Source organism: Sus scrofa, chromosome 2 (genome assembly GCF_054392235.1).
Source record: "Sus scrofa isolate SSC_HxYL_T2T_F1_AM1 chromosome 2, Sscrofa_HxYL_maternal_Yorkshire_Landrace_v2.0, whole genome shotgun sequence".
Lineage (NCBI taxonomy): Eukaryota > Metazoa > Chordata > Mammalia > Artiodactyla > Suidae > Sus > Sus scrofa.
This window is the reverse complement of record NC_139384.1, coordinates 17147980-17169892: the sequence shown is the minus strand read 5'-3', so window position 1 is coordinate 17169892 and position 21913 is coordinate 17147980. Positions and strand designations below refer to the sequence as shown.

The window sequence follows — 21913 nt, the reverse complement described above, 5'->3', positions numbered from 1 at the left end:
GGCTGCTTGATGGGGAAGCAGCAGATGAAACCAGCGTGGTCCCTGTTATCACAGAGAGAATGGTACTCAGGGCTGTGAAAGAAATCAGGCAGTCTGTTTCATACTGCACAGATGTACTCAACTCTCACCTGGGTACCTTGCCTCTGCCACTTCATGGCCCCTGGATGATAGCCTCTCACATCTCCCATTCGTTCCCACGTGCTCCACGGATTTTTCCACCACACCCCAGCCCTCCTAAACTCGGGATCCCTCTATTTCAAGTTCTGCAATGCCCTTCTCTATAACTAAGCTCCAACCCCTGATTGGTGATTAGGGCTTATAAACATCAGCGAGGGTGTTGACGGGATCAAACAAAAAATAAATAAATAAATGAACAGATTGTAAACATTGCAAAGCTCTAGGAAAAAAAGTAACTTATTGATTGCTATTTATCTTTTTTTTTTCTTCAATTCACACCCTAAAAACAGGATTAAGATAGGATTTTGGAAAATTTAATCAAAATTCATAAAAGAGTTAAATGAACTTGGGGTCATTACAAAGAGTCCAACACCTAACACCATACACAAAAATAAACTCCATGGAGTTCCCGTCATGGCGCAGTGGTTAATGAATCCGACTAGGAACCATGAGGTTGCAGGTTCTATCCCCAGCCTCGCTCAATGGGTTAAGGATCCAGCGTTGCATGAGCTGTGGTGTAGGCTGCAAACGCAGCTCGAATCCCACTTTGCTGTGGCTCTGGCATAGGCCAGCAGCTACAGCTCCGATTGGACACCTAGCCTGGGAACCTCCATTAGCTGCGAGTACAGCCCTAGAAAAGACAAAAAGACAAAAAATAATAATAGTAATAATAATTTTTTTAAAAAGCCCAAAACTCAGTAGCTTAATCCCAATAAAACTTTATTTCTCATTCACACTAAGTCCAATGCAGATCTGTATTATCAGGCAGGACTTGTGGGCAGTTCTCCACCAGGCTATGACTCCTGGATACAGGCCCATTCCAACTTGTGACACTTCCAGTCTCCAGGGTATCAGAACCATCTGCTGGGTCATCTGCACCCAGCCAGCCAAAGATGAGAGATAGATGAAGGATCACTGGGGACATTTTATGGACCAAACCTAAACAGGAACATTATTTCCACGCTTTAGTGACAAGAGCCCACATGGAGGTAAGAAGGTTAGGAAATGCAGTCTGTGTGCCCAGATGAAAAAGTTCCTGCCCTCAAGGAGCTTAAATCCTGGTAGGAGAGAGACAATAAACAAATAAAGAAGCAAAGAAATAGACATTGCATTAGTGTGAAGAAGAAAACAAACATGGGGAATAGTGCAGTTGTCTCAACTTTTAATCTTGCCTCTACTACTAAAAAGTTTTAATTTATACATTTAATAAATCATCTACATGTGTAGCCTAAATAGCAGATACTTGGGGAGTTCCCATCGTGGCTCAGTGGTTAATGAATCCAACTAGTATCTGTGAAGACACAGGTTCGATCCCTGGCCTCGCTCAGTGGGTTAAGGATCCGGCGTTGCCGTGAGCTGTGGTGTAAGTTGCAGACGCGGCTCGGATCCCGTGTTGCTGTGGCTCTGGTATGGGCTGGCGGCTATGGATCCAATTTGACCCCTAGCCTGGGAACCTCCATATGCTGAGAGAGCAGCCCAAGAAATGGCAAAAAGACAAAAAAAAAAAAAAAAGATACTTGATAGATTTTTAAATATATCAAAAAATTTAAAGAATGAGAAATGTGAAATAAAATATTTTAAAACATGTTACTGGAGTTTCGTCTGGCTCAGAGGAAATGAATCTGACTAGTATCCACGAGGACTCAGGTTCAATCTCTGGCCTCACTCAGTGGGTTAAGGATCTGGCATTGCCATGAGCAGTGATGTAGGTTGCAGATGTGGCTCTGATATGTCACTGCTGTGGCTGTGGCTGTGGCGTAGGCCAGAGGCTACAGCTCTAATTCAACCCCTAGTCTGGAGACTTCCACATGCCATGAGTGCGGCCCTAAAAAGAAAAAAATTAAACACGTTGCTAACCTTAATGGCTTTATTACATTAAAGGATGAGATGTATCACAACTGAAGAGATGTGTGTGTGTGTGTTAATGGTGTTAATGGTATTATTTTTTATCTGGGGATTTTTTTGTTGTTGTTGTCTTTAGGGCCACACCCACAGCATATGGAGGTTCCTAGGCTAGGGGTCCAATCGAAGCTGTAGCTGCTGACCTACACCACAGCCACAGCAATGTGGGGTCCAAGCCAAGTCTATGACCTACACCACAGCTCATGGCAACGCTGGATCCTTAACCCATTGAGCGAGGCCAGGGATCGAACCTGCAACCTCATGGTTCCCATTCAGATTTGTTTCCGCTGTGCCATGACAGGAATGCCCATCTGGGGATTATTTGAAAGAAATTTTTTGGACCTATGTCCATTTCCAGATGGTTAGTTTAAACAAGATAAATAATATAATCCATTAAACAAGATTCATGTTAACTGCAGTGCACTAAAACATTCCAGAATTAGCACAGAAATGAGTTCATCAAGTTTTCCACCCTGTGGAGCTCCCATTCTCTGTCGTAATAGTACCTTACATGTTATATGGCAATTCTGGCATACAGATCAACTGAGATCTCCAGCATCAATTGATAAAATTAAACATGGCATCATAGGAGCATTACAGGGGACAAGATTATCTGAGAAATATCAATGCGGAACAAGCAGACCCTGAATAGGACACTCATTGAGGCATTAATAATCTCTCAACTGTAAGGGAAGCCCATCAAGGATCCCCCTCCCAACTATTAAAAGTGAACTATGAATTTATTTCATGAATTCAAAAGGTTTGATGAAATGAATATAACCTTCTACTAAAACTGATCCAAAAAGAAACAGAAAGCCTTAATTGTCTCATACTTATTAAAATAATTGAATCAATACTCTAAAATAGTCCCAGAAAGGAATATTAGAAGAATTCAATGTCAGCTTTTATCACACACACTTAAATATAAGCTCCATAAGTAAAAGGATTTTTGTCTGTTTCTTTTCGGCTATATCTCTAGCTCCTACCAGGAAAGGCACCAGGGTCAAGGATGCAGGCTTAAAACACTGGCAGAAAATCAAAAACCTATTCTCACAAACACCTTCACTGACCCCACCTGGAGCCTGCTGGTGGTCCAGGGGTGGGCACTGAGGCTGAGCCAATGTCCCAGGTACATCCTAACCTCACCCCAGGCTCCACCCCATCCACACTCACTCCTCAGCAGCCCTCCTGTGTTTTGTTCCCCAGCTTAGTCATTTCTCTGAGGAAGGGCTGGGCAGGGACTTATATTGAATAAACCCAGGTGGGGAAAAAAGAACAAACTTATAAGATGCTAGGTGATTAATATATCTGAAGAGTGAATAATTAATCTGATAGCTATGAGAGCTTTGGGGGAAAGGGCAGGGACAATGTGGGGAATAGAAAGAGAAAAAGGAATAGAAGACATTATTAAGTAAAAATCATTTTTAAAAATCATTATTAAGTAAATTATTAAGTAAAAATCATTATTAAGTAAAGTAAGTCAAAAAGAGAAAGACAAATACCATATAATATCACTTACATGTGGAATCTAAAATGGGGCACAAATGAACCTATCTATAGACCAGAAAAAGACTCACAGACATAGAGGACAGACCTGCGCTTGCCAAGGGGGAGGCAGAGGGAGTGGGATGGACTGGGAAATTGAGGTTAGTAGGCACAAACTATTACATGTAGAATGAATAAGCAATGAGGTTCTGCTGTATAGCACAGGGAACTATATCCAATCACTTGTGATAGAATATGATGGAAGATAATATAAGAAAAAGAATGTGTGTATGTTTTATATATATATATCTAGGACACTTTTCTGTATAGCAGAAATTGACAGAACACTGTAAATCAACTATACTTTATTGAAAATTTTTTTAAAAAGAAAGCTAAAACTGCAACCTCTCAGCACACACCCAGCCCCTTTTGCTATGCTTTGCTTTTTCTTCTTTCCATAGCACAGGCTGCTTTCAAATATAGAATATAATTAATTTATTCTATTGATATTTTATTGTCTGCCTCCCCTTACTAGAATATGAGCTCCATGGGCAAGGTTCACTGTCTCTTTTCTTCTCTAATGCATGCTGAGTGCTTAGAACATTGCCTGACACATTGCAGGCGCTCAATGTATATTTCCAGATTGAAGGAATAAATGATACTTATAGGGCTTAAAAAATTATACATATATAGGACTTCACAACTGCACATAATCTTATGTCAAAGAGCTAATATTTACTTACACTAATATGTGCCAGACAGAGGCTTACCTCCTTGCATATATCAGTTTAAATCTCAACACAGTCACCTTTGGAAATACATTTTATTAATTTTCTCATTTTATATGGGCAGGACTTCTCTTCTGGGCCTGACAATAACCTTGGAAACCTGCAGTAAGGCTACAGTGAGCACATCAGTGACGGGAGGACACTGATTGTTATCTCTGGTTCACTGTCAAGGGCAGTATTTTAGACGGTGGGGATAAGGAAAGTGAAATCCCACAGACCTATATTTGAGCACCCTTTGTATCAACAGTCATTCTGTTACTGTGGTAGCAAAAAAAGTCAAATTATATTTGTTACTAGCAGAAGAGTCCAGAGAGTCCTCCATCATGTATTATAAGGTCTTAAATAAGCTCCAGTTCCTACATCTCCCAGGGACTTAGTATCCTGATACAGGATTGACGGAAGACTGAGAGGAAGAACCAAAATGCCTTTGGCATATACTCACTGAGGTTGGCACAAAGGGGTTTCACTCAGAGGAGCCAAACTCAGATACACATGAAAATTAGAACAATAAGCAATGACAATGCCAGAGGTGGGAACCAGGAAATAATTGTCCTCTCCTGGGACATTCTGCCCAAGCTTATTAAGCATTTCCTGCTCCCAGAAATTCCCAGAAGAAAATATATGTATTTTACTACAAAATCATTTTCCTACTCCCTTCTAAAAGTCTGAAAATGGTTTGATCAGATGGTTATCTTTAACCACAGGACAAAAAAGGAGAAACAGCCTTGGAAATAGCCAGCCAGGTCCTGCCATTGAAGGAATGCTATAACCAAAAATAATATAATCACCATGTATGACCCCCAAAAAGACGTTGATAGCAGATAAGTTACCTAAGCATATTTCACAAAAAAGAAATTCTACCATATTTTATTTTTATTTGGTCTTATGATAAGTGTAAAACATGCTCGTTGTTTCTAGCTGGTATTTTGTGATACTCTTCACCATCCCCCCCCCAAAAAAAAACTCAGCAAGGACATTCTTCTGTAAAACCAAATGACCAAGTACTTGGAACAACACAGTTGGTGTTTAGGCCATCAAGGGCAAACTGCTCTGGGCAGCACCATCACAGTCAGCAAGAATCTAGGTGCAGATTCTGTAAAACTGATTTCCAGTTCTCCCATTCCCTAGCTGAATGACATTGGGCAAGTTGCTTGACACCTCAGAAACTCTCTCTCCACATATTTCAGATTGGTGATGATACTACACACCACCTAAGATGGCGACAGTGAGAGAGTGTAGAAGTATTTGATGCAGTTTCTTAGTAGGTGCTTATTTAATATCAAGTATTATTAGATCTCAATTGTTGCATGTCAGAGTCAAGTGGGAGATAGCATGCAAGGGCTTTATTTCCAGGTTCTTCTCTATTTCTATTTATTTCAAAACATTTTTTATTAAATTTTAAGTACAAAGAATCATAAAACTTGGAATATCTAATGGGCAAGGAGGTCAGACTAGAAGGTATTTCTATTTCCTTTGTGACTCACAAATTAAAAAAAAAGAAAAAGATTACGAGGAAGACTCAATGCCATAAGTCTTATGCCACAGTCTGCAACCATAATAGAAAGACACAAGAGTTTCATCATCCCAGGAGTGGAGGCAGTTTCAGGCTGGGCTGAGTCAATGCCACATGTTCAAGGGCATTCACCCCAATGGGACATGCTATGTGTTCTGAGGCACACCTTCACTCTCAACAGGGAGGTTCTTTCCTTGACTCTCTGGATATGACTTTTAGAAGAAGCTTTGGCTTTGCTTCCCCTGCTCAGAATGGAAGTCATTTCCTAAAGTCTGCAACTCCACATCCAAACTTGATTGACTATGACCAATCAAGAAAGAGGTATAGACACAGCATATTGGAGTAGGTTTAAACTTTTTTAAGGGTTTGACTGTTTTTCATCAACATAAATCTTATATAAAACATATTTTTAATGAGACAATCAGCGGCTTTTATTGAAATCCCACAGCTACCTGTTCAGCTGCCTCCCATCCTCCCCTGCTCTGCCCCTGCACCCATCCCGGAGGTATCTGAGGAATTCTGGATTCTAAATCATTATTCGCAAACAACTGCTACCAAAAAAAACAAAAAAACAAAATCAAGGGCTTCTGATGAGTCCTTGCCCTGAAGTTTTCTCAGCTGTAAAGTGAGCTTTGTCTTCCCTGAGATCTAATTTTAGGAATATTATTGGTGGATGCTCAATTCACATTAATCTTTTGATTTCTTTTTCCCATTTTCTGAAATGTATGTTATTCTCAATAATGCTGCCTTTTTTCAGCATTTTAAAAAATTTCTTCACCAATATATTGGGTTTTGATCCCATATATTAGGTAACTCTGGCAGTTCAGTGACCAGATTTTGCTGTCATGAGAACAGGAGGCTGAGCTAACAGAACTATCATATCTTGCTGCTTTCCTACCCTCCACTCCCAGATCTGGTATCTCAGGCCCTGGTTTTATGTGGACCCAGGAATACTTGTGAACATCATAAGGCAGTACATGCTATATTAAAAAAAGATCCCTTACATTAAAATGATTTCATGGAAAAATGCCTGACAATAAGGAGATTATGAGACCTCAGATTTAGAATTCAGAGGCTTAGCTATGTCAGCATTCTGATGATCTTTAAAGAGAAGCAGAGGAATGCACAGGGAGAGCAAGAGCCTAGAAATCAGGCAGTCCTGGGTTTGAACTCAGACACTGGGAGTTACTAACTCTGTGACCAGTATCAAAGCAATGACCTCCCACAGCCTCAGTCTCTTTATAAAACAGGAGACTCATACCTACATCAGCTGAGTGTTCTGGGATGAAATGAGATTAAAATATTCTTGGTTAGTGGTAAAATTGGAAGTCTCTTGGTTAATAGTAAAATATTCACACAATACATGCTCTTTTTTTGCACATATATTTATTCTCTGAAACAATTCTCAGTGATTATTGGTTGGTCTTAGTGGTATAATGTTAGTATATTATTCAGATAATTGAGATGAAAATAGATGTAATAACCATTAGTCACATATAGTCTAAAGCACTACTGACGTTCAGAAATTTAACTGACCAAATGTTTATTGTTTCATTGTATATCATTTAGAGCTAGATATAAGTTAAGATTCATAACATATTCCCAAGAGAGTGACAGCTGGGGGGAAGGAGGGTAAGGAAATAAAACACTGAAATATAGGTAGTAAAAGCTTGAAAAGATTCTGAGTGCCATGGGAATTCAAAGAGGGAAGAAGACATATCTGCTTGGGATAATCCTGAAAGCTTCCGAAAGGCAGGAGCATTGCAAATGGGCATTGGAGGGTGGATAGGATGTTAAATGGATGTTAAACATCTGGATGTTCTGTCCATTGATGTAAGTGGGGTGTTAAAGTCCCCTCCTATTATTGTATTATTATTCATTCCTCCCTTTATGTTAATATTTATTTATTTGGATGTTCCTGTACTCGACACTTATGTTTATGAATGTTATTTCTTCTTCTTGTAATGATCCCTTTATCATTATATAATGTCCTTCTTTGTCCTTTATTACAGATTTTGTTTTAAGGTCTACTTTGTCTGTTATGTAAATTGCTACCCCAACTTTCTTTTCATTTCCACTGGCGTGGAATACCTTATTTCATCCCCTCACTCTCAGTGGGTGTGGTTGTCTTTAGCACTGAAGTGAGTCTCTTGGGCAGTAAATGGATGGGTCTTTATTTTATCCAAATAACCACCCAATGGCTTTTGATTGGAGCATTTTGTCTATGGATATTTAAAGTGTTTCTTAATAGGTATGGGCTTATGGTGATTTTGTTGTTTTCTGGTTGTTGTTCTTCTCTGTTCTTTTCTTCTTTTAGTCTCTTCCCTTGTAGTTTGATGATTTTCTTTAGTGTTATGTTTGTGTTCCTTTCTCTCTACTTTTGTGTATCTACCATAGTTTTTTTATTTGTGGTTATCATTGAGTTCAGGCACAATGACCTATAATTTTATCTACTTGTTTTAAATTGATAGTTATTGAAGTTTAAACATGCTACAAATCTCAATTTTAGAATTATAATTTTTACTCCTCCCCCATATTTTTGATGTCATATTTTACATCTTCATGTCTTTCCTTTAACTATTTATCATAGTTATAGTTGATTTTATAACTTTTGTCTTTTAACTTTCACTCTAGCTTATTTAAGTGGTTGATCCACAGTCTTTATTGTATATTTGCCTTTACCAGTGGGATTTTTCCCTTCCTATCATTTCTTATTTCTTGTTGTAGCCTTTTCTTTTCTCTTAAAGAAGACCCTCTAACACTTCTTAGTTAATAAGAAGTTAATAATAACTAAGGATAGTTTAGTATTAATGAGTTCTTTTAATTTTTGCTCTTTATCTCTCTTTCAATTCCAATGATAACTTTGATGGCAGAATATCATAGGTTGTAGGTTTTTCCCTTTCGGCACTATATCATACCACTCCCTTGTGGCTTTCAAAGTTTCTGCTGAAAAAATCAGCTGCTACCCTTACGGGGGTACCCTTATATGTGGCTCTTTTTATTTTACTGCCTTTGGAATTCTCTTTTTTTTTTTTTGTCTTTTTTTTTGCTATTTCTTTGGGCTGCTCCCACGGCATATGGAGGTTCCCAGGCTAGGGGTCGAATCGGAGCTGTGGCCACCGGCTTATGCAAGAGCCACAGCAACACTGGATCCGAGCCGCATCTGCAACCTACACCAGAGCTCACGGCAACGCCGGATCATTAACCCACTGAGCAAGGGCAGGGACCGAACCCGCAACCTCATGGTTCCTAGTCGGATTCGTTAACCACTGCGCCACGACGGGAACTCTGGAATTCTCTTTTTAACTTTTGCCATTTTAATTATGTCCTCATGTGGCTCTCTGGGTTTATCTTGTTTGGGATTCTCTGTGATTCCTTACCACCATATCAATTTCCTTCTTCAAGTTCAGTTTTCAGATATAATTTCATCAAATACATTTTCTACCCCTTTCTCTCTTCTCCTTCTGGGAGCCATATAATATGAATGTTGGTACATTTGATGCTGTGACAAAAGTCCTTTAAACTATTTTCATTTTTTTTAATTTGTTTTTCTTTTTGCTGTTCTGGTTTAGTGACTTCCATTATTTTATCTACCAAATCACTTATTCATTCTTATGAATCACCTAATTCTGCTGTTGATTCACTGCATTTTTCATTTCTGTTATTTTATTCTTCAGCTTTAACTAGCTCTTTTTTATATTTTCTAAATCTTTGTTAAAATTCTCAGTGTTTGCCTGTTCTTTTACCAATTCAGTTAGCATTCTTATTACAATCTTTTGAATTGCAAATTATTTATCTCTGTTTTGCTTAGGTTCTTTGGGATTTTTTTTTTTAGTTGTTGTTTTTCTTTTGTTTGAAGTGTATCCTTCAGTTTTCTCCTTTTGTTTAACTCTCTCTCTGTGAAAGCAGTGTTTTAGTCACCTATCCTGATCTTGAAGGCACATTCTTTGGTGGGAGCATTCCTATGTGGTCTATGTGTGCCCAGTGGCTTTGGCGGTCCACTCAATGGCCCTCACTGCCCTACTATGGGAGGGATCCCTTAGGGAATTGGGTTTCTCCCAGGTGTGGTGTCAGTCTCTACCCTGGTTTGGGACATGTCTGGAGTGTGTTGGTTTCACTTTTTTCCCAGTGTTTCTACCTTCATTACAGGATGGGTTGGGGCCTGGGGGGTTGGTGCCACACAACTGAGCCTGCCCCATCCCCTGTCAAGTGTGCACACGACACACTCTGGGGATGGAGGTTTCCACCCAAGCTAGCCTCCTTCCCTTCAGAGAGTGTGTGCAGGGGCAGGTGTTCTAGCAGTGGCTGTATCCACTCTGGAGCCAGCCTTGCTCTCTCCCAAAACATATGTTGGCAATGGCTGCCTCTATCCTGATTAGAGGCAAGACCAGGGTCCAAACTGGCTTTGTTAACCCAAAGTGTGCCCATCCTCATTGGCAATGGCAGCCTCTGTCTTAATGAGGAGAAACACCAGGAGGAATAGGGGTGAAGCAGGAGCCTGCTGTGGGCTGGACAGCACACTGAGATGGTCCTGGCAGGCAAACAAGAACCCCAGGAAGTTTTCTACCTGCTGCCTTATACTGTGACTGGGAGTAAGCACCCATGAGCATGTGTGTGCCTGTGTGTGTGTGTGTGTTTAAGAGCATAGTCTCAGTTTCTTATAGCCTCCAGTAATCTCAACTGGTTTTTCAGCTAAGGGGGGGGGGGGCTTGTCTTGTCTTCCTGGTATGGACACCAAAGGGCTGAGGTGCCTAATATGTACTTTGAAACCCTCACTCCCCAGGGAGGATCCCTAAGCCTGAGATATCACCCTCCTCTGCTGGATCCCCCAACCAGAGGTTATGGGTCCTGATCCCTTCTCTTCCATTCCTACCAGAATTCAGTAAATATTTCTTTACAGATTTGGTTGTAGAAGAGTTATCCTGCTAGTCCTCTGGTAGATTTCAGTACAAATCACTATATTTGTAGTTAGAGCTTTGATATGTTCATGAAGATAGGTGAGCCCAGCATCCTCCTATTCTATCATCTTGACCACTCTCTTTGCAAAATATTGTTTGGTTTGGGCTTAACTGACAGTTTTCAAAATTAAACTAACATTACTTTTTTTTTCTTTTTAAGGCATCACCCATGGCATGTGGAAGTTCCCAGGTGAAGAGTCAAATCAGAGCTACAGCTGCCAGCCTGAGCCACAGCCACAGCAACATGGGATCTGAGCTGCATCTGCAAACTACACCACAGCTCACGTCAACACCGGATCCCCGACCCACTGAGCAAGGCCAGTGATCAAACCTGCATCCTCATGGATACTAGTCAGATTCATCTCTGCTGTGCCACAATGGGAACTCCTGAGGTTACATATTTTTGGTAGGAATGTCACAGTAATGACATTCCGTGTCTCTCAATCTAAGTACCATAAACATATAGGTGTTTCAGGGAATGTCTTCCAGATTTCCCGATTATAAAGTCAAATTTAACCTTTTGCGATTAATAAATATTTTGTAGGGAGATATTTTGAGACTAAGTAAAATCTTATTTCTTATAAAAAAAAGAGTTTAATGGCAGTGTTGGATTACAACCACTCTGAGAATTGATTTAACACCACGCATCAAAATTTACTGTAAATTTTAACAGAGTAAATGTACGATAGCAAAGGAGCTTTAAAAATATTTAAGGATTTCCATTAAAGAAACTTAGCCCATTGTTACTTATAGTAATAAAAAAATCATAAAAAAATCTAAACATCTATCATAAAAATGGTTAGTCAAGTAACAATAAGAGAAAACATTTGGCAAGTGATTACAGTGAAGCTGTTGAAAATGGGAACCTGTTAGAAAAATTCTAGAACTAACAAGTCCTGGCATCTGTCTTTCGTCCCACTCTGTCCCTTCAGTTTGGACTCAACATCATTCTAAACCCAAGGATCAACACCAAGACTCAGACTCTATTTCTCCTCTAGTTTCACTGTCCTGATCCACAGCCTCTTCACGGCTTTCTTCATCTCGGCATTTCTCAAGGAGTAGATGACAGGGTTCAGGAGTGGGGTGATCACTGTGTAGAACACAGCTACCACCTTGTCCACAGGCAGGATGGTGGAAGGCCTCAGATAGATGAAGAGGCAGGGCCCAAAGAACAGGGTAACCACGGCGATGTGGGACCCACAGGTGGAGAGGGCCTTGCGCCGCCCCTCAGAGCTTTGAGTCCTCAGATGGAGCAAGATGACCGCGTAGGAGACCAAAAGGACCAGGAAGCTGACCACAGACAGGGTCCCCCCATTGGCAACCATCAGCAGACCAATCAGGAAGGTATCAGAGCAGGCAAGCTTGAGCAGGGGAAGCACATCACAGAAGTAGTGATCAATCATGTTGGGGCCACAGAAGGGCAGGCGGAAAATGAGGAGGATTTGGGCCGAGGAATGCACAAAGGCCCCTGTGCCTGCTACTCCCACCAGGAAGGCACACACCTGCCTGTTCATGATGGTGGCATAGTTGAGGGGGTTACAGATGGCCACGTAGCGGTCATAGGCCATCACAGTGAGCAAGAACATCTCAACTCCACCAAAGAAATGGGTAAAGAAAACCTGTGACATGCAGCCCCACAGAGATATAGCTTTTCTTTCAGCCAGCAAATCTGAGATGAGTTTGGGGGCTGTGGTAGAGGAGTAGCAGATCTCCACAAAGGACAGGGAGCTGAGGAAGAAGTACATGGGGGAGCCGAGGCTTCTGCTGGTCATGACGGTGAGCACAGTGATGAAATTCCCCAGCACAATGGCTGTGTTCAAGAGCAGAAATATCACAAAGCAGATTTTCTGCACCTTCGGATTGGGAAAAAGTCCCAAAAAATAAATTCTGTCACATTGTGTGTGTTAGCCATGATGTCACCACCAGGAGGCAATATTTTAGGTAGAGAGATCTGAAATGATACAAAAGAAGACTCCTACATTAGGATGGTGAATTATATAATAATCTCTTTCATGTCTGAGAAACTTGTAAGCTGGATACAGAAGGATGAGTAGGAGTTAAGTTATACAAAGAAGAAGGGAAGAGAATTCTAAGAAAAGAGAAAGGCTTTGAAAATGTATTGAATGGGTCTGGAATAAACTGGAGAACAGTAACCATAAAGCTAAAAAGAAATTCTAGGTCCAGTTCATAAAGGACTATTGGGATTTTCAGGTTTACTCAGGGGACAATGCGGAATCATTAGGAATGTTAGTCAACTGGAAAGTAAAAATCACTTTCTACGTACAGGTTGGACTTGTGGAAACAGATGAGAGGGAGGAAAAACCTATTACAAAGATTGAGTGCCCCATTGGGTGATGTAGGGCTGCAAGGACAGTGTTGCTGTCTCCATGACAACTGTCTCTCTATTGCATTTGAATCCTTTCGTCTTTTGCTGGCAGCTTCCGTTTGTTCCTTTTCCATTTTTGGTTTGCAGAATAGGATTCTCACCTCTCCATATACCCTTCTGAGTCTTCTGAAGACATGTCCCTTGACACTCAGTACCCACTCTTATTTCTTCTTCTCCTCCCAATTATTTCCTTCTACTCTTGGCCATTAGGTGACCTAGTTCCTTCCAAAGGTCCAGTTACAACTCATTCTCAATTCTCCTCTTCACTGCTACCTTCATTTCCCTCCAGTGGCAATAGAAGTACAAAGCACTTCTCACCCAGGCTGCACGCTCATGGCTGTGACACATCCTTCTCTGAAGTCCAGCCTTCCAACACTTCAAAGCATCACCAAGACTGGTCACTGACTTATTAGCAGTCTATCTTCATCCATACTGGACTTTGTCCAAGGTGACTGATATCAGTTGGTATCAAGACATCCCCAATACAGTCAGCATCCAGGGCACCTGAGATCAGGGGTCACATGATACCCACCCATGCCACAAGCTTCCTTCCCTTAACAAAAAGGACATGCCCAGGTGATTAAGCCACCACCACAAGGACATCACTAATAGAGTTCATGACTGCAGAAACCAAGAGAAGTCAGAGAACAGCCATAAACTCTCAGATTCACTTGGGAATTTCACCAAATCACTCATGAAAGAAAGCACTGCTGTCAGTCCAGACTCTTGGATTTACATCCTGGTTTCTTCCAGTGGTATCTTAGTGATCCCTAGAAATCTCTTTAACCTCTCAGAGACTCAAGAGCCAAACTGTACCATGGAGATAAGACCTACCTCACAGGTAGAAGCCATACATCTTTGTCCCACCCCATCCCAGCAGAAGTTAAATATTCATCCACTGTGCTGCCTGGGAAGCTTCTCAGAGACAGAAAATCCATCTTCCCAATCCACATGTCCTTATAGTCAGTTTTTCTTCTCCTAGGACCCCGTGGAATTACAGCACGTTACTCATTGAATCATAATTGTGTTAAGTGACCATCTGCCCCTCTAAATTGTAAACGTGCTCAAGGAAGGAATGATATCTTGCTCAACACTTCATCTCCAGTGCTAACTGAAGCAGCTTCAGGAAATAGCATTTCCTGAATGAACACAGAATGAAGAAAACTGTGGGTATAGATCTTCCCTAGCCTTCTTAGCACTTATTTGGTACATTGTTGGTGTTCACTAAATATTAAAAGAACAAAGCATATAGTCATGTCTTCTTCATCCCTGAATTCCAGTATCTATCACTCTACTTGCCTCGGGCAAAGACCAGACCACTGTGAGAGCACTTTGCAAAAAGCTATGGGCTTCTGCAACATTCTCTTTGCTTTCAAAGTGGAATTGTAATCATCACATGCAAAATACACACATGCTTACAAAACAAAATACACACATGCTCACCCCAGTGTTTCTGTAACTTTGCTGTTCTCACCACAGTTCCTATTTCTGTTCTGACCACAGAAAGACACTATTGTGCCCTGAGAAAAGCCCTCAGCTTGTGCGGGTTTCCCAGTTAGCTAGTCAGAAAGCAGTAAAGCCAAGCTACTAATCAGAACTCCTACATCTCAGAAGTTTCCAGATGGAGGATCTGTTCCCCCGACAGCCTTAGGCTTGGGAATGCTGAGACTAAGCCACTGGATCTGCTCCACCTGACTTAGACCAAGAACATAGTAGACTTGCCTCCCATGTGTTCCATAGAGAAATAAGAATTCTGGCAGCTCAGCCTTGCGTTCACTCTGCTGGAGAGACACCAGGGGGAAGGCATGATGATCAAGTGAGAGCAGGTGGGTCCCCAGAGAGCCAGGCTCCCCTTCCTCATCAGGCAGACAGCCTCCTGGGAAGCAGGACCTGGATACTAACATCTCAGACGTCTCTGTAGGAAACATGACTTCAGAAATCAATAGGAAATGTTAAATTAATTTCAGCCGATATTCACAGGGCCCTTAGGCTTTGGGGCTCTATGCTCTTCACAGGTCATTTGGACACAGCTCTTGCTTATGGCAAACTCACCCATGGGGCTTTACGTGAAATGACACCATTACAAGGATTCGTCCAAGGAATAAGGGCCTTAAGTATCAGAAAACTGAAATAGTACTTCTCCTTGGCTTTAATGTGGATAAAGGTATAGAACAGTAGTTCTCAACCATGGGTGATTTTGCCTCTGACAGGGTATTTGGCAATATCTGGAGGGACATTTTTTATTGTCCCAACCTGGGTGGGGAGAAGGCACTCCAAGCATCTAGTGAGGAGAGCCCAGAAAAGCTATAAAAAACATTCTACAATCCACAGGAAGACCCTCACAGCAAAGTTTTCTTTTTAATGTATATAGTTACACTCATGGCATATGGACGTTCCTGGGCCAGGGACTGAATCCGAGCAGCATCTGTAACCTACGCCGCAACTATGGCAATACCAGATCCTTTAACCCTCTGCACTGAGCTGGGGATCAAACCTCTGCGGTGACACAAGCTGCTGCAGTGAGATTCTTAACCCACTGCACCATGGCGGGAACTCCAGAAAAGATTATCTGAGCCCAAATCACAATACTATTGCTATTGAAATATCCTGCTAAAGATAAAACAAAATATCCGGATTGGTATTTATTTAAATGGATGTTGGTTACATGTGAGTTTATTAATCTCCTTTGACCACATCAGTATATTTACTAAATTTTCTGTAATGAAAGTTCTTACAAAGGCCATAATGGCACTTCACAAAATCAACATGCTCTACACCAGTGCTACTCACAAATGTCATTAATTCAGCCTTGATTAAAATTAAAGTTGAAACAGGAGTTCCCGTCGTGGCTCAGTGAAAATGAATCTGACTAGCATCCATCAGGACACAGGTTTGATCCCCTGGCCTTGCTCAGTGGGTTAAGGATCTGGCATTGCCATGAGCTGTGGTGTAGGTCACAGATGCTGCTCGGATCCTGCGTTACTGTGGCTGTGGCTTCGATTTGACCCCTAGCCTGGGAACTTCCATATGCCACAGGTGCGGCCCTAAAAAGATGAAAAAAAAAAAAAAGTAGAGCTATAACTACACATACTTCTTCTTATGAAAAGTTATTTTGCAAGTTAAAATGATGAGATGAATTGGTCAGTTTATTCTTTTAATGTTTCTGCCACTACTCACTATCTTGGTCTCATTTGCATCTAGGTACAGACATGTGACCTAGTTCTGCTCAATAAGAACAAAACAAGAATGTTCTGGAGAGGTCCTTGGAAATACTCCTCAAATAAAATGAGAGCCCTTCCATCCCCTGCGTGAGCATATAATACCTCAAGCTGCCATAGACATCTTACAGCCATGAGCAGACAGCCAAGAGATTAGAAGGGGCACCAAGAAGATGCATACTTGGGCATCTTAGGAATAACAAAAAACCCTGCAATCAATGACCTCCAAATTTTGTGCGGAGGAGTTAATAATTGTTACTGTGGCTTAAACCAGGGGCTGGCAAGTTTTCAGTAGTGTTGCATAGACAATATTTAGGCTTTGCAGACCATACAGTCTCTATCACAAGCATACTGTCGTAACACAAAAACTGCCATAGATGAAAAGTAAAATAATGGGCATGACTAGAGTCCACTAAAATCCTGTATATGGGCAATAAAATTTGAATTTCATATAATTTTTATTGTATCACAAAATACTATCCTACTTTAATTTTTTTCAACCATTTAAAAATGTAAAATCCTTTCAGGCATACTGAAATAGGCAACAGGTTAGATTTGGCTTAAGCCATAACTCAATGCCTAGATAACTGTCTAGAAAGGGAAGGGTCGTATAAAATTGCTCCGGTTAAGACATTCGTGGATACTAATAGCTTTATTATATTTCACCTCCCACAGACCATTTCATTGCTAACAGTGCCCTACTCCCACGAAACAAAGCTCCTACTGTGCAACTGTACACATTGGAATCAGGTTAATAAAGTAGGGAAATCAAAATGAAGTAGAAAACCTTCAAGGTACTCCCATAAGATCACATTGATAGCGAGGGAAAGAACAAATCATAAACTTCTTTCTCCCAGCACCACAATCTCCCCACATACTATAGCATGCTACCACTGAGGGCTAAAGTGAATGAACTCAAGGCTGCAAAGGTAGAAGATGATAGAGGTGGGATTCCAGTCCAAGTAATCACTTGCTAAAGTTGATGCCCTTTACACTAAAGACCATGCAGAAGTGAAGCAGATCAATTTTCAACATTCCCCAAAATACAAATGGCTATGAAAGCATTCTGATTTATATTATGGAATATAAAGGCTCATCTACAAAAAAAACCAAAAAAAAAAAACAAAAACAAAAACAAAACCATGAATAGGGGAACTTTTGTTCTATTCTTCATAGTTGACTAAAATCAGAAGGTATATTTTGTCACCAAACATATACTAATTTTTTTTAAGGTTTTCATTATTGTTCCAACCCTGAGTTCACTTTCTTACCCCACAACCTCCTCACAGCGATTTTCACCTCTGCATTTCTGAGGGTGTAGATGATGGGGTTCAGCATGGGGGTGACCACTGTGTAGAACACGGCCACCAGTTTGTCCTCGGTGAAGGTGGAAGGGGGCCACATGTAGAGGAAGATGGCAGGTCCAAAGAACAACACGACCACCGTGACGTGAGAGGCACAGGTGGAGAGGGCTTTGCGCCTTCCCTCTGCAGAATGGTTCCTCAAGTTGACCAGGATGACGATATAGGAGGACACCAAGACGAGAAAGGAGAAGATAGAGAATAATCCACTGTTGGCCAACACAATAAGCCCCTCCACAGAGGTGTCAGTGCAGGCGAGCTTGAATAAGGGGTGGAGGTCACAGAAGTAGTGGTCAATCACATTGGGACCACAGAAGGGCAATCGGACTGTGACAATAATCTGAACCATGGAGTGAAAAAAGCCCCCCAGCCAGGAACCAGCCACCAGACGGTGACACACAGCCCGGCTCATGATGACTGTGTAGTGCAGGGGTTTGCAGATGGCCACATAGCGGTCATAGGCCATTACTGTGAGCAGGAATGTCTCGGCAACTCCAAAGAAGTGAAAGAAGAATATCTGAGCCACACAGCCCTCCAGGGAGATGGTCTTAACCTTGGAAAGCAAGTCTGCGATGAACTTGGGGGCGACAGTAGAGGAGTAGCTGATCTCCACCAGGGACAGGTAACTCAGGAAGAAGTACATGGGGGAATGCAGACTCTGACTGACTTTGACTGTCAGAACAATGAGGCCATTGCCCACCACTGTGGCCAGGTACACAGGAAGAAACACTGCAAAGCACACCCTCTGCACCTCTGGATCCTCAAAAAGACCAGTGATAATCAACTCGGTCACATTATTTGTAGTTGCCATGGAATCCATTCAGGTGTGCTTGACAGGAGGTAATCAGAGGCCTGCAATAAAACACTGACTGTAACTAATTCACCTCAGATATAGCATGTTACACTATATAAACCACTATACAATATACACTTGCAACCAACACTTTATCCAGCCTATCTATACTCATTCCGCATTAAATGCTAGAAATCCAAAGCCATCACAAGATATTCTGATTTAGGTTTCATTCAAGTTCATAGCCTACATTTTTTATTATCACCATTGCATTTTTTAGTATTATCTCTTTTTCTTCTTCTCTTTGGATTTTCCTTTATTTTCAGCTTACTTACTTGGTATAATTGTTAAAATTACACAATATTTAAAGTGTACATGCTGGTGGTTTATCATACTCTACACTGTGAAAGGATCACACCCTCCAATTAATTAACACACTTAGAATCTCAAATATTTATCTTTTTCTTTTAGTGAGGACATTGAAGATCTTTACTCTGTTACCAACATACATTTTTCAGTGAAAAATGCCATTGAAATTATGATAGGGATTACACGGGATCTGTAAATTGCTTTGGGTAATATGAACATTTTAATATTAATTCTTCCAATCCATGAGCAAGGAATATCTCTCTTCAATTACTTTCATCAATGTTTCATAACTTTCAGTGTACCAATCTTTCACCATTTGGTTAAAATTATGCTAAGTATCTTATACTTTTGTGAAATTGTAAATAAGATTTCTGTATTTCTCTTTTGGATTGTTCCTTACACGTGTTTAAAAGTGCAACTGATTTTTGTACATTGGTTTTGTATCCTGCAACTTAACCAAATTTGTTTCTCAGGTGCTATAATGGATTCTATAGAGTTTTCTACATATATGTCATCTGAAAATAGAAACAGTTTTACTTCCTTCCTTCTGATTTGTATGCATTTACTTTTTTGCTTGACTAACTGGTCTGGCTAAGATTATATTGAATCAAGGAATGAAGGTGGGCATCCTTGTCTTATTTCTGACTTTAGAGGAAAAGCTTATAGCTTTTCACCATTGACTATGATCTAAGCGGTAGGCTTGTCATATATACACTTTTTTATTATGTTAGGTACATTTTCTCTATACCTAGTCTTTGAGAGTTTTTAAAATGAATGGATGTTGAATTTTATCAAATGCTTTTTTCATATCTTTTTGCACTTGATTTTTATACTTCATTTGTCAATGTGGTGTATCAATAGATTCACAAATGATGAACCACCCTTCTATCCCAGGAATAAATGCCATTTTACATAGCATACGCTCATTTTAATGAATTGTTAAATTCTGTTTGCCATAACTTTTTGATGATTTTTGCATCTGTACTCACAAGGATATTACCTGTAATTTTCTTTTCTTGTAGTGTTATTGCATGCCCTGTTTTGGTCATAAGGGCATGACTGGACTCATAAAGTGAATTTCAAAGTGTTCCCTTATCTTCTGTTTTGTGGAGGAGTTTGAAAAGGATTGGTATTAATTCTACCTAAATGTTTGGTAGAAATCACCAGTGAAGTGATCTGGTCCTGAGCTTTTGTTTATTGGGAGTTTTTTAATTTCTAATCCACTCTTATTATTAGCAATAGATCTATTATATTTTCCATTCTTCATGACTCAGTTCTGATAGGCTTTATGTTTCCAGGAATTCATCTATTTTCTAGATTCTCTAACATTTTGACTGATGAGTATTATTCATGATTATCTCTTATTATCTTTGGATTTATATTGTTTCAGTTACAATTTCTCTTGTTTCACTTCTCCTTTACTGATTTGAGTCCTCTCTCTTTTTTTTCTTGGTAAGTCTAGAAAAAGATTTGTCTATTTTTTTATCTCTCAAAAAACAGCTCTTAGTTCCAGTGATATTTTCCACTGTCTTTAAGCATTTATTTTATTTCTTTCCACTCTGACCTTTGTTATTTCTTTCTTTCTGCTAACTTTAAGCTTTTTTTGCTCTTTTTTCCCTAGTTCCTTGAGGTATAAAATAATGTTGTTTATTTGAGTTCTTTCTTTTTTCTTAATGTAGGTATTTATCGCCATGAACTTTTCTCTTATAACTGCTCTTGCTTCATCAGGGGAATATTTATTTCCCTTTTCATTTGTCTAAAGGCATGCTTTGATTTCTCTTTTGTTTCTTCCTTGAATCATCAGTTATTTAGGAGGATGTTTTTTCAATCTCCATGCATTTGTGAATTTTCCAGTTTCTTCTTGTAACTGACTTCTAGTTTTATACCATAGTGGTCAGAAGAGAACATTGGTAGATTTTGAACTTCATAAATTTTTTAAGACTTGGTTTGTGGCCTATGATGTACATTAGAGAATGTTTCATGTACACTTAAGAATCTGTATTGCTGCTATTGGATGAAAAAAAATTTTAAACTGTATTAAATCCATTTGATGCAATGTGTACTTTAATTCCAGTGTTTTTTATTGATTTCTTTTAGAGATCTAGCCATTGTTAAAATATGAATATTGCTATTCCCAACTACTATTATATTGCTATCCATTTCTCCCTTCAGAACTATTAGTATTTTGATATACATTTAGGTATTCCTATGTCAGATGCATAAATTTTTTTAAGTGTTACCTTCTCTTATTGGATTGACTCATTTATCATTATATACTTTTTTTAGTCCCATAATCTTAGATTGGATAAATTAATATTGCTAAAATGGCCATACCACTAAAAGCAATCTACAAATTTAATGCAATCCCTATCAAATTACCCATGACATTTCCCACATAGTTAGAACCAATAATCCTATGAAACCATAGGATTATACAGAACCATAAAAGACCCAGAATTGCCAAAGCAATCCTGGGGGTAGTGGGGGAGGCAGGAGGCATAACCCTCCCAGACTTCAGACAATATTACAAAGCTACCACAGTCAAAACACCATGGTATTTGTACAAAAACAGACATAGGGATCAATGCAACAGAATAGCGAGCATAGAAAAAAACCCACACATCTATGGTCAATTCATCTTTGACAAAGGAGGCAAAAGTCTCTTCAGCAAGTGGTGCTGGGAAAGTTGGACAACCACATGAAAATCAATGAAGTTAGAACACACCCTCACACCATATATAAAAGTCAATTCAAATGACTTAAGGAATTAAACATATGATATGACACCATTAAACTAGAAGAAAATATAGACAAAACATTAACATAAATTATAGCAATGTTTTCTTAGATCAGCAAAAATAAACAAATGGGACATAATCAAACTTATAAGCTTTTTCACAGAAAAGGAAAACATAAACAAAAAGAAAAGACAAACTATGGACTGGGATAAAATATTTGAAAAT

At 39.9% G+C, this 21913-nt stretch overlaps 1 protein-coding gene and 1 pseudogene across 1 annotated transcript; both read right to left on the bottom strand.

The window, feature by feature from the left end:
* Positions 1-11722: 11722 nt before the first annotated feature.
* Positions 11723-12771, bottom strand: LOC110258145 (olfactory receptor 4X2-like; annotated as a pseudogene).
* A 4895-nt stretch (positions 12772-17666) lies between these two features.
* On the bottom strand, positions 17667-18608 carry LOC110258146 (olfactory receptor 4B1-like). The gene has a single exon (XM_021081303.2). The coding sequence runs from the start codon at positions 18606-18608 to the stop codon at positions 17667-17669; it is 942 nt and encodes a 313-aa protein (XP_020936962.2).
* Between the last annotated feature and the right edge of the window lie 3305 nt (positions 18609-21913).